The following is a 14,172-nucleotide window of genomic DNA, read 5'->3' as shown; positions in this document are numbered from 1 at the left end:
CAGGGTCTTGCTTCCATTCAGCCACAAGCATCCGTGAGGTCGTGCACTGATGTTGGACGATTAGACCTGGCTCTCAGTCACCGTTCCAATTCATCCCAAAGGTGTTCGATCGGGTTGAGATCAGGGATCTGTGCAGGCCAGTCGAGTTCTTCCACACCGATCTTGACAAACCATTTCTGTATGGACCTTGCTTTGTGAAATGCTTTGTGCATTTCCCTTCACTGAAACTAAGGGGCCTAGCCCGAACCATGAAAACCCCAGACCATTATTCCTCCTCCACCAAACTTTACAGTTGGCACTATGCATTGGGGCCGGTAACGTTCTCCTGGCATCCACCAAATCCAGATTAGTCTGCCGGACTGCCAGATGGTGAAGTGTGATTTATGACTTCCACTGCTCCAGAGTCCAATGGTGGCGATCTTAGGCTTGTGTATGGCTGATCGGCCACGGAAACGCATTTCATGAAGTTCCTGACTAACAGTTATTGTGCTAACGCTGCTTCCAGAGGCAGTTTGGAAGGCGACTCCGGGATGCTGATCTTTTAGGCAGAGTTCCTCTGTCCAGTGTCTGTGTTCTTTTGCCCATCTTAATCTTTTCTTTTTATTGGCCAGTCTGAGATATTGCTTTTTCTTTGCAACTCTGACTAGAAGGCCAGCATCCCGTAGTTGCTTCTTCACTGTTGCTGTTGAGACTGATGTTTGCGGGTACTATTTAATGAAGCTGTCAGTTGAGTCATTTACAACCTTAACAATGTCTTTCTGATCAATTTTATGTTATTTTAATGGACAAAAAATTATTTATCATTCAAAAACAAGGACCTTACTACGTGACCCCAAACTTTTCAACGGTAGTGTATATATAAAAAGTATGTGGACACCCCTTCAAATTACTGGATTTGGCTATTTCAACAACACCCGTTGTTGACAGGTGTATAAAATCGAGCACACAGCCATTCAATCTCCATAGACAAAAATTGACAGTTGAGGACTCGTGAGGCGTCTGTCTGTTTCTCAAACTAGACACTAATGTACTTGTCCTCTTGCTCAGTTGTGCAACGAGGCCTCCCACTCTTTCTATTCTGGTTAGAGCCAGTTTGCTCTGTTCTGTGAAGGGAGTCGTACACAGCGTTGTAAGAGATCTTCAGCCTTTTAACATTTTTAAACCAGGTAGGCCAGTTGAGAACAAGTTAAAAAATATATATTAACTTGGATAAGCTAACACAACGCGCCATTGGAACACAAGAGTGATGGTTGCTGATAATGGACCTCTGTACGCCTATGTAGATATTCCATTAAAAAAAATCTGCTGGTTCCAGCTACAATAGTAATTTACAACATTAACAATGTCTACAGTATATTTCTAATCAATTTGATGTTATTTTAATTGACTTTTTTTTGTGCTTATCTTTCAAAAACATGGACATTTCGAAGAGACCCCAAACTTTTGAACGGTAGTATATACAGTTGGATTCAGAAGTTTACATACACTTAGGTTGGAGTCATTAAAACGTTTTTCAACCACTCCACAAATTTCTTGCTAACAAACTATAGTCTTGGCAAGTCGGTTAGGACAACTACTTTGTGCATGACAAGTAATTTTTGAAACAATTGTTTACAGACAGATTATTTCACTTATAATGCACTGTATCACAATTCCAGTGGGTCAGAATTTTACATACACTAAATTGACTGCCTTTAAACAGCTTGGAAAATTCCAGAAAATTATGTCATGCTTTAGAAGCTTCTGATAGGCTAACTGACATCATTTGAGTCAATTGGAGGTGTGCCTGTGGATGTATTTCAAGGCCTACTTTCAAACTCAGTGCCTTTTGCTTGATATCATAGGAAAATCAAAAGAAATCAGCCAAGACCTCAGAAAATAATTGTAGACCTCCACAAGTCTGGTTCCTCCTTGAGAGCAATTTCCAAATGCCTGGAGGTACCACGTTCATCTGTACAAACAATAGTACGCAAGTATAAACACCATGGGACCACGCTGCTGTCATACCGCTCAGGAAGGAGACGTGTTCTGTTTCCTAGAGATGAATGTACTTTGGTGCGAAAAGTGAAAATCAATCCCAGAACAACAGCAAAGGACCTTGTGAAGATGCTGGAGGAAACAGGTGCAAAAGTATCTATATCCACAGTAAAACAAGTCCTATATCCACATAACCTGAAAGGCCACTCAGCAAGGAAGAAGCCACTGCTCCAAAACCGCCATAAAAAAGCCAGACAACGGTTTGCAACTGCACATGGTTACAAAGATCGTACTGTTTGGAGAAATGTCCTCTGGTCTGATGAAACAAAATTAGAACTGTTTGGCCATAATGACCATCCTTATGTTTGGAGGAAAAAGGGGGAGGCTTGCAAGCCGAAGAAAACCATCCCAACCGTGAAGCACGGGGTAGCAGCATCATGTTGTGGGGGTGCTTTGCTGCAGGAGGGACTGGTGCACTTCACAAAATAGAGGGCATCATGAGGCAGGAAAATTATGTGGATATATTGAAGCAACATCTCAAGACATCCGTTAAAGTTAAAGCTTGGTTGAAAATGGGTGTTCCAAATGGACAATGACCCCAAGCACACTTTCAAAGTAGGGGCCAAATGGCTTAAGAACAACAAAGTCAAGGTATTAGAGTGGCCATCACAAGGCCCTGACCTCAATCCTGTGGATTATTTGTGAGCAGAACTGAAAAAGTGTGTGCGAGCAAGGAGGCCTACAATCTTGACTCCGTTACACCAGCTCTGTCAGGAGGAATGGGCCAAAATTCAACCAACTTATTGCGAGAAGCTTTTGGAAGGCTACCTGAAACGTTTTAACCAAGTGAAACAATTTAAAGGCAATGCAACCAAATACTAATTGAGTGTATGTACATTTCTGGCCCACTGGGAATGTGATAAAATAAATAAAAGCTGAAATAAATCCCTCTACTATTATTCTGAAATTTCACATTCTTCAAATAAAGTGGTGATCCTAACTGACCTAAGACAATTTTTACTAGGATTAAATGTCAGGAATTGTGGAAAAACTGAGTTTAAATGTATTTGGCTAAGGTGTATGTAAACTTCTGACTTCAACTGTATGTATGCATGTATGTAATATATATTTAAAAAAATACAATTTATTCAAAACGTTTTTAATAGATCATTAAATAGTTTGAAAACCCTGTTTGTAATCTTTCAAATTATATAAAACTCAACCGTTTATCTTTATAGTGTTAAAGACATGGATGTCTTAAGCCAACTTTGAATGGCAGGTAGCTTAGTGGTTAGAGCATTGGGCTAGTAACCGAAAGGTTGCAAGATCAAATCCCCGAGCTGACAAGGTAAAAATGTGCCACTCTGCCCCTGAACAAGGCAGTTAACCCACTGTTCCTAGGCCGTCACTGGAAAATTAGAATTTGTTCTAAACTGACTTGCCTGGTAAATAAAAATAATCGATTGTTTTGGGATTCAGGTCCAAAAAATAATAATTCACTCTGACCATTTCTACCATGGGCAAACATGTTTGAAAGGTTTTGTTCAAATCTACTGCAAAGGGGTGCAGCCATAACGTTTTTGAAGTCATATGGAACGACCCTTTGGTAATGCTAAGACAACTAAATATAGAGTAGATATTAAGTATTTGAGTAGGGAAACTAAAGACACAAACATTGTCTTGGTGAATTGACTACAGCCAAGGTATTTGTAGTAAGTAGAAGGTATTGTGAGATTAAACTAGGAAATGGAAAACAGACTGTAGGCATATACATAAGCAAAATAAAATGTTATTTAAAATTAGATCCATTTAAAACACATCTTTATTAAAATATACATTTGTTTTTAACACAGTAATGTTTGTCCCAGAAAAGACTGTTGTATGCCGGTCATGTTTAAGAGCATCTGTAAAAACATCTGCCTCGCAACCTGCAGAGGATAATAGAGTTTGCAGAAACGCATTATCAATTTAGATGGGGATTGACTGGGAATGTGATCCTCTCCAAGGTTCAAAATGTTAGATTCAATGGTCAATTTTAACACACCATATTCTAGAATACAGCTGTACAACTTTTATTCATAAAAGTTTGAGACTGCTTACAAATCCTAAATATCTTTGCCAAAAACAACAAATGTGATAATGTAATGAAATAATTAGATGTTCTACAAGTCCATTAGTCAACTCCTACTGATCCAAATGACACGTTCATGTTTTCTCCCATGTTTCCTTCTCCTTTAATTTTCAAGATATCCGAATCCAAACTTTCTAAACCATTTTCTGAAGTCCTTGCACTGATGTGGATTTCACTTGTTTTAATTCGTTGCTGGAGCATTAGGACACAAAATATTTTCTCCTCTGTGTAAATCACGTAATAAAACATTTTTCCACTCCAGTTGAAGCATTTGCTGCATTAATTGCTCCTGTGTGATTTCTCATATGCCGTAACAGGTTCCTCTTCTGCCTGAAGGATTTAACACATTCCTTGCACTGATACGGTCCTTCCCTAGTCTCATGACTGTTACCAGCATACAAACGAGATTTGCTTTTGGATGTCCCCGGGATTATATTACTCCCCTGCGTGTGAGTGATTTTATGTGATTTTAATTGGGATGCTGTGATGAAGTATTCTCCACACAAAAAGCATCTGTATGATCTCTCCCCTGTGTGCCCCCTCATATGCATGTTCAGATTTCCTATCTGACTATAGCATTTGCCACATTCACTGCAGCAATAAGGTTTTTCACCAGTATGAGCCCTCATATGCCTTTCCAGACCAGATTTACAGTCAAAACATTTACCACAAACATGACAAGAAGAGTTTTCACCAATGTGACATGGTTTCATCTTGATCTCTTTAGTTGTACTGGTGGGTGAGACCACAATTTGCATTTGGAAAAGATGTGAGGTCTGATGTGGTTCCAGATTTTCCACAGAGGGAGTGAATATTAACTCCTTGGTATCAGACTCTAGCTCTTTAAGCTGTTCTCCCCCCTGACTAGTCCAGACTTCATGTTCCTCTTTAATCTGTGAGGGCTCTGGGTCCTCTTGCTTCAGACTGGGGCTCCACTCCTGCTCACAGTGCTGCTGCTCAGGAGAAACCTCATCTGGGAGATAGAGCTGATGTAGGTCTGGAGAAAAGGAAAGAATAATCTTTCAAAACCAATTAACTCCTTAACCATTGTCTTACATGGTTAGTTGGTACACTTATGTTCAATTTACACAGTGAACAAAACATTAAGAACACCTACCTAATATTGAGTTGCACACCCTCCCCCCCTTTTGCCCTCAGAACAGACTCAATTGGTTTGGGCATGGACTCTACAAGGTATCGAAAGCGTTCCACAGGGATGTTGGCTCATGTTGACGCCAATGCGTCCCAGTTGTGTCAAGTTGGCTGGATATCCTTTGGGCGGTGGACCATTCTTGGTACACACAGGAAACTGTTGAGCGTGAAAAACTCAGCAGTGTTACAGTTTGACACAAACCGGTGCGCCTGGCACCTACTACCATACCCCGTTCAAAAGGCACTTAAATATTTTGTCTTGCCCACTCACCCTCTGAATGGCACAGATACACAATCCATGTCTCAATTGTCTCAAGGCATCTCTAACCAGTCCTCCACTTCATCTACACTGATTGATGTCACTTGTTAAATCCACTTCAATAAGGGATCATAGCTTTCACCTGGATTCACCTGGTCAGTCTACAGTGCATTTGGAAAGTATTCAGACACCTTGACTTTCATCACATTTTGTTACATTACAGACCTACTCTAAAATGGATAAACAAAACGTTTTCCCTCAATCCACACACAATACCCCATAATGACAAACGAAAACTGGTTTTGATTTTTCTGCCAATTTAAAAATAAAAACTGAAATATCTTATTTACATAAGAATTCAGACCCTTTGCTCTGAGACTCGATTGGAGTCCACCTGTGGTAAAGTCAACTGATTGGACATAATTTGGACCTGTCTATATATAGGTCCCACAGTTGTCAGTGCATGTTAGAGCAAAAACCAAAGACTTGAGGTTGACGGAAATGTCTGTAGAGCTCCGAGACAGGATTGTGTCAAGGGACAGATCATGGGGAGGGTACCAAAACATTTCTGCAGCATTGAAGGTCCCCAAGAACACAGTGGCTTCCATTTTTAAATTGATGAAGTTTGGAACCACTAAGACTTCCTAGAGCTGGCTGCCCGACCAAACTGAGCAATCATGGAAGGGCTTTGGTCATGGAGGTGACCAAGAACCCAATGGTCACTCAGAGCTCCTCTGTGGAGATGGGAAAAGCTTCCAGAAGAACAACCATCTGCAGCACTCCACCAATCAGGCCTTTATGGTAGAGTGGCCTGACGGAAGCCACTCCTCAGTAAAAGGCACGTGACCGCCCGCTGGAGTAGGCAAAAAGGCACCTAAATTACTCAGACCATGAGAAACAAGATTCTCTGGTCTGATGAAACCAAGATAGAATGCTTTGGGCTGAATGACAAGCATCACATCTGGAGGAAACCTGGCAACATCCCGACGGTAAAGCATGGTGGTGGCAGCATCATGCTGTGGGGTTGTTTTTCAGCAGCAGGGACTGGGAGACTCGTCAGGATCGAGGGAAAGATGAACGGAGCAAAGTACAGAGATCTTCAAACTGGGGTGACGGTTCACCTTCCAACAGGACAACGAACCTAAGCGCACAGCCAAGCCAAGACAACGCAAGAGTGGCTTCAGGACAATTCTCTATGTCCTTGAGTGTCCCAGCCAGAGCCCGGACTTGAACCCGATCTAGCATCTCTGGAGAGACCTGAAAATAGCTGTGCAGCGACACTCTCCATCTAACCTGACAGAGCTTGAGAGCATCTGTAGGGAAGAATGGGAATAACTCACCAAATACAGGTGTGCCAAGCTTGTAGCATCATACCCAAAAATAATTGAGGCTGTAATTGCTGCCAAAGGTGCTTCAACAAAGTACTGAGTAAAGGCTCTGAATACTTAAGTATTTAATCCAATTTCAAATAAGGCTGTAATGTAACAAAATGTGGAAAAAGTCAAGGGGTCTGAATACTTTCCGAATGCACTGTATGTCATGGAAAGAGCAGGTGGTCTTAACGTTCTGTAAACTCAGTGTATATTGGATAAACGCTTGGCAGTGTAGTACTGTCGCTTATGTGAATTTGAGTTTGGAGCAGTCTAACCGGGTGCCTATTTATCAGATTCTCCCAAAGAATCTTAACGCCTCAGACGCCTGATCTGCTATCATGCTACACTAAAAGAGTCAAATTCCTATGATTTACGATGTTAAATAACACTAATATGTGAATGAACATTGTGAACTAATGTTTCATTTCGTCGCTAGGAAGGAACGTGAAAATAGCTTAGAATATCTGTTGGGGATCAAGTCTACCTCAAAACCCACAAAATAGGCCGTATGGTCTTTCTGGGCAGGGCCACAGGCCAGCTGTCACCAGCCAAGATGGCAGCTGAAAGATGGCTAGCTAACATTACTGTCAGCATCCAAATGTTAAACAAACTAAACAAACTAAAAAAGTAATGTCATTTTTTTATGTTCCCGGATGCAGGCACCCACAAGTTTTATTTTATAATTAGCTAGCTAGGTTGCCTAGAGTTAGCCAGACAGCTAAACTAGCCATGTCCCTTGATCAACCCGTCTAAATTACACCGATACAGTTGAAGTCGGAAGTTTACATACACCTTACCCAAAAACATTTTAAAATTCAGTTTCACAATTCCTGACATTTAATCCTAGTAAAAATTCCCTGTATTAGGTCAGTTATGATCACCACTTTATTAGAAGAATGTGTAATATCAGAATAATTGTGGAGTGATTTATTTAAGCTTATATTTCTTTCTTCACATTCCCAGTGGTCAGAAGTTTACATACACGCAATTAGTATTTGGTAGCATTTTCTTTAAATTGTTTAAACTTGGGTCAAACGTTTCAGGTAGCCTTCCACAAGCTTCCCACAATAAGTTGGGTGAATTTTGGCCCATTCCTCCTGACAGAGCTGGTGTAACTGAGTCAGGATTGTAGGCCTCCTTGCTCGCGCACACCTTTAAATTCTGCCCACAAAAATGTTCTATAGGATTGAGGTCAGGGCCTTGTGATGGCCAATCCAATACCTTGACTTATTTGTCCTTATGCCATTTTGCAACAACTTCGGAAGTATGCTTGGGGTCACTGTCCATTTGGAAGACCCATTTGTGACCAAGCTTTAACTTCCTGACTGATGTCTTGAGATGTTGCCACATCATTTTCCTGTCTCATGATGCCCTCTATTTTGTGAAGTGCACCAGTCCCTCCTGCAGCAAAGCACCCCCACAACATGATGCTGCCACCCCTGTGCTTCACGGATGGGATGGTTTTCTTCGGCTTGCAAGCCTCCCCCTTTTCCTGCAAACATAACAATGGTCATTATGGCCAAACAGTTCTATTTTTGTTTCATCAGACCAGAGGACATTTCTCCAAAAAGTACAATCTTTGTCCCCATGTGCAGTTGCAAACAGTAGTCTGGCATTTTTATGGTGAGTTTGGAGCAGTGGCTTCTTCCTTACTGAGCGGCCTTTCAGGTTATGTCGATATAGGACTCATTTTACTGCGGATATAGATACTTTCGTACCGGTTTCCTCCAGCATCTTCACAAGGTTTTTTGGTGTTGTGCAAATCAATCCCATAACTTTTCGCAACAAAGTACATTAATCTCTAGGAGACAGAACATGTGTCCTTCCTGAGCGGTATGACGGCTGCGTGGTCCCATGGTGTTTATACTTGCGTACTATCATTTGAACGTGGTACCTTCAGGCGCTTGGAAATTGCTCTCAAGAATGAACCAGACTTGGAGGTCTACAATTTTTTCTGATTTTCCCATGATGTCAAACAAAGAGGCACTGAGTTTGAAGGTAGGTCTACATCCAGGTACACCTCCAAATGACTAAAATGATGTCAATTAGCATATCAGAAGCTTCGAAAGCCATGACATCATTTTCTGGAATTTTCCAAGCTGTTTAAAGGCACAGTCAACTTAGTGTATGTAAACTTCTGACCCACTGGAATTGTGATACAGTGAATTATAAGTGAAATAATCTGTCTGTAAACAATTGTTGTAAAAATTACTTGTGTCATGTCATGCACAAAGTAGATGTCCTAACCGACTTGCCAAAAATATAGTTTGTTAACAAGAAATTTGTGGAGTGGATGAAAAACGAGTTTAATGCCTCCAACCTAAATATATGTAAACTTCCGACTTGAACTGTTGCTACCTACTTATTATTATTTTCTGACAATTTGGAACACTGTAAACACCAAATAAATGATAAGCAATACCAGAGGCTGTCCTTACAAACAAAAAAGTGTTAAACCTTTATTACACCACAGCAAAGATTAAAAACAGCCACATTTGTTTACCAGACATTGTGGTTGCTTGAGGCTTGGTGCTCACGGAATCAGTAGCCAATTAAACAAACACTCAAACAGGCAACACAAGCAGGATCTGTCTTATTTGTGTAGCTATATAAACAGTGCATTCGCTAAGAATTCAGACCCCTTGACTTTTACCACATTGTTCCATTACAGCATTATTCTAAAATTGAGTAAATAGCCCCCCCACAATCAATCTACACACAATACCCGATTATGACAAAGCAAAAACAGTTTTTTAGAAATGTTTGCAAATTACTAGTATCAATCAACTCAAGAGACAAACAAAACATAGCTAGTCCAATAACTTTTCACATACTTCCTTTGGGAGACCCAGAATTACTGAGGCTTTGGCTAGTTATTATGCAAAGACAAATAAACACTCCCATCCACAGAATTTATGCGTTGGCCCTACTTGTTTGTAGCGAGCCCTTCTCTGATGACAACTTCTGTAAACCACCAACAAGAAAAATTGGTAAAAACACACTAAGAAAACAGCTATACCAACCATTGAAGGATGTCGCTGCACCTGAATAGGACCAGCAGAAATTTAGATGAGATATGCTATAAAGTTAGCTAGCAACTAAAGTAGCATCACTGACGAAAGGGGGAACACTGAATCTGTTTAGTTTGTCAGCTAAAAGTTTGTTTTATACCTAGCCAGCCTCACAAGTGTGTTTTTATATAAAGTAAACATCTAGCTATTTTCATGTTGTGCTTCGCTAATATTGTTATATCATTCTGCAAAACACAATTTGCCAACGTTAGATTACTTAGGCAGTTTTCACATATCCCCTGTAGGATTCAGATCCTGTAGCTTTTGTTTGATTGGCTAGGTCTACAAAGCATGAGTGAAACGCAATATCATACCCAGGTGAGTCACGTGGAACTTTTTGTCTGATGTAAACAAGCTAGCGATCTAGCTAGCTTACATGTAGAATGTGCGTCTCACATCACATCCTGAAACAGTTATGTATAGGTCTTGTGAAAGCACAAGATTTTCTGTATAAAATGTCACCAATGCTCCCTGGAACAGAATTTCAAATGTGAAAACACCCCTAAATTGAACATGAGCTGGAGGTAGACACGAAGCCACTGTAATGAGTAATGCAATGGTTCTATTATTGGGTAGGCTAATGTGTAGAATACATAGTATGGGATCCTGGCTAGGGTGGATCCAGTTCTATTTATCCATGATATGCAGGCTCATGTCAGTGGCAGCACAGAAATTAGTGGGTTGCCCATGGCTGCTGAGATATCCAGTTTACCAAAAACAACAACTCACCTAGCAAAAGCCAAACCTGGAACAACTGCATCAGAATCTGTAGATATCACAGAACTGAGATTGCTGCTCTCCAGTCCACAGCAGGCAAACCCACGCACAACGCGTTCCACCTCAGGGATATACCATGCGTTACACCCTTACCACCCGGGCAAGTGCAATGACAAATATTTTTTATATATAGTTAACAGAAATAATACTGCTTATCAAAACAGTTACCAACAATGCTTTCACTTATATGTATAAATTACTGATTTGGCATAGTCTTTTTTTGTCACAAGAAACCTCAAGTGTGGATTTTTCAAGGCTATGTTACATGTATTGTAAGGACTATTTGATTTTCTACACATTTGCAGCGTAAAGTAGAATTGCAGAATAAACTAAAAAATAATTCATGCAAAAAGGAGAATAGAAAGGGGAGGAAAAGGTAATGAGCCATCAGTGGAAGGTTGTTCAAAAGGATACTGAAAGCACTTATCTGCCTCCTTGAATCCAGTGTAGACACCGGTGGGTGAGGTGTACTTGTTGCGGATGGTGACAACACAACTGGGTAACACTCGTCTCTAACCACATCCAAGTCGTTCGCTTTTCAATTCCCATTCCAAGACCACTCTGTAAGCCACAAGTCTATATTGCCTAAAAAAAATAAAAAACATCAGCTCGCTGTGCGGAAGCAGAATAACACTAGGTTGATCTACTGATGACCATATGGGTGACTCATGACATATAGCCTATAATACTGTAATGCTGTGAAGTCTATTTATCACATACAAACTACCTGTACTTACTTTATTGACAGCTGACCATTAGGTCCCTATGGCCAAGGTCTCTTCTTCCAGTTCATTTTCAGTACACAGAAAAACATTTCTACAACTGCTCGGTTTATAAGGTTTGGAAAAGTGATTGCCAATGATTACACAGTATGGTGGGCTCGCGGGACAACGTTTTCTCGTCGCCGGACAATTCTAGATTTTCCAAGGCTGGCATAAGCAGGTCCCAATCCGCACAGGAAAGACACTCGTCTTCAGTGGGCTTCACTTAGCATTGCAGGTACACCACCAGTTCCCAGATGGTGAGTCGAGCCTAAACTGCTAGTTGAATATCTGCCTGAGCCTCTCTGCTCCGTCTCTCTCCCTCATCCTCGATCTGTTAAAGATCCTCGTCTGTGTAATCTGATTCAAATAAATAAGCCTTGCCTCCTTGTATTCATAGTCAGACAAGTTGGAAATAAATAAAAATATTTGCTTATTTGGTAGATTAGAAGCTCTGTAATTACAGTAGGGCTGGGCGATATATCAAATTAATTTGAATGTATGTTTTTTGTGTATTAATCTAAATATGTGTAACCCAATTTTTTTATTCGTTTTAAATTAGTGTTCCGTCTCTTTTTAGTGTAGTCTCCTTCGCTCCTCCTATGCTGTGTGCACTTTCCCACTTGCACAGACATCAAGACCCCCCTCCCCCCCTGCCACTCACAACAAAGATGAAAGATTCACTGCTGACTCGAAGCAGTTTAACTCAATATTGGCATTTGAGGTTTAATTCAACAGAATCAGTCAAATGGACACTGAAACACTTAAAGAGACATTATTTTATTGTAATAGATGAGAACTTACCCTTTTTATGTCCCAACTCAGAAAATGTAGAACAAAGCAGACCCAACTAAAACGAGAATATCAATAGAAAATGTATGCTCAGTTTGTCGTGCTCTGAATTGTGATACCGCAAGAACTATTTTAGCCACAGACTTATGTGCGAGCTGTCTGTTTTATAAATGTGCAATGATCATAAATATACATTTATATAAGGAATTGGCAAACTCGATCCCATTCTGAGAAATAAGCATGTTCTTATCCACATATAAACAAAGTCAACAGGCTGCTTTTCAAAGAGTTGGAGATGGACAGGAGGGTCTATTCATAACAGTTCAACTGTTTTACCTTGTAGCAAGCAAATAGATCCAAGATGGCTAGACTTGATATGTAAAGATTAGCTGGCTATTCACTAGCACGTGGCCTTGTACTTGAGAGATTGTGTATGAGACCCAGTTTCTATAATGCCTGCTACAAGAAGTCAGTTATTAGCAGTGAATGTGCATGGTTCTGGTAACATTTGTAACAAAAAAAGGGCATTTTCATAGACAGACTTGAAAGCCAGATTAGTGATTGTAAAAAAGCAGGTTAAACTACTTTGATAAAATAATTAAATTATTAGTGGGTCTTATGGTTGTCAAAGGCTTATATTTAGCCTAGGTATAATTCTCCATTCCCTGAATTCATTTGATTATTCCTGACTGTTTGAAATGCAGTGTATTGAACTTTATTTGAACAACAAAGCTTTTTGATATCATGAATCGGCCATAAATCTGAAAGAAATCAAGTTAAGTTTTAGTCCTTATTGCCCAGCCCTAGTTTACATTGGACACATTGTGAACCTGGCTAGTATGCTTCTGATCAAACTTACACGCTGGAAAATATTGTTAGAGTTTAACTAAATGGATTATAACCTTGCAGCTCAAGTAAGGTATGACACAATTTCATGTGTACAACATTAAAGACCTGCAGAATGAGACTAATTAAGTACATTTCTTCAGTTTGAGACCTTCTATAACCGGGCTTTCCAAACCTGTTCCTGGAGTGCTAGCATCTTGTAGGTTCACTACAAACCTAATATAGTACACTTGATTCTAATAATTAGCTGGTTGATAAGCTGAACCGGGCTAATTACAACTGGAGGGTAAACTCTCCAGTTACAGGGTTGGAGACCCTTGTTCTACAACATTTGATTTACATAATATATACAGATTAGGGTCCTAAATTGTGAAATTCTCCTTTAAGGTGTTTGTAATAGAATAAACGTATTTAGCTTGGGAAACTCAGTGACGCCTTGCCCCCCATAGAAGAAGCTGTGGGCCGTGGCCTAAAACATAGATCCTATTAAATTACCGTTAGTATTCTAATTCAATGTTACACGTTTCAAATCGTGACTCTGCACAGTAGTTGCTACAAACCTGCTCGATGTAATTTTATCTCAGGGTTGAAAACCAAATCCAGTAGCCGCCGTAAACGCTTGATCTCCTCCTTCGAACTGGAAATTTCGTTCTCGTATTCTGTTATGGTTTTTTCCACTTCCACATATATCTCCACAGCAGCCGCGGTTAGTCGCTTGGTAAGAAACACATTCAACAACTGTAGTTTGGACATTTTGCAGGAGGTAAAGTAAAAGTCGGACAGCCCGAAAAGACTAGCTAACGTTACTCAGCAAGATATGATGGAACCCAAATGTATCCACGTGACCTCAAAATGTGCCGCAAACATCGTCATGTGATCAAAATAGGAGGTGTGGTTGTCACTAGTTACCACAGCCACAATGTCAAAATTGGCTATGTAAAACATGAATGAAAATATATATATATATATATATATATATATATATATATATATTTGGTCTTAATTTAAGGCTGGACATAAGGTTAACAGTATG

The 14,172-nt window shown here is 40.1% G+C and overlaps 1 protein-coding gene across 2 annotated transcripts; it reads right to left on the bottom strand.

The window, feature by feature from the left end:
* Positions 1–3,781: 3,781 nt before the first annotated feature.
* On the bottom strand, positions 3,782–13,948 carry LOC139420768 (zinc finger protein 263-like). 2 transcript variants are annotated; one of them, XM_071170997.1, is made up of 2 exons: positions 13,700–13,941; positions 3,782–5,105 (listed from the first exon to the last, which is right to left on the bottom strand). In XM_071170997.1, exons 1-2 carry the CDS (start codon positions 13,890–13,892, stop codon positions 4,342–4,344), a joined length of 957 nt encoding a protein of 318 aa, XP_071027098.1. In that variant the 5' UTR covers positions 13,893–13,941; the 3' UTR covers positions 3,782–4,341. The 2 variants fall into 2 exon arrangements, 1 of the variants encoding a protein (XP_071027098.1); XR_011635537.1 differs by lacking the exon at positions 3,782–5,105 and adding an exon at positions 9,698–11,325 and having other exon boundaries at positions 13,700–13,948.
* Positions 13,949–14,172: the final 224 nt, after the last annotated feature.

The sequence above is a fragment of the Oncorhynchus clarkii genome, chromosome 12 (assembly GCF_045791955.1).
Source record: "Oncorhynchus clarkii lewisi isolate Uvic-CL-2024 chromosome 12, UVic_Ocla_1.0, whole genome shotgun sequence".
In the NCBI taxonomy this organism is placed as follows: Eukaryota; Metazoa; Chordata; class Actinopteri; order Salmoniformes; family Salmonidae; genus Oncorhynchus; species Oncorhynchus clarkii.
This window is presented reverse-complemented; position numbering and strand designations above follow the sequence as displayed.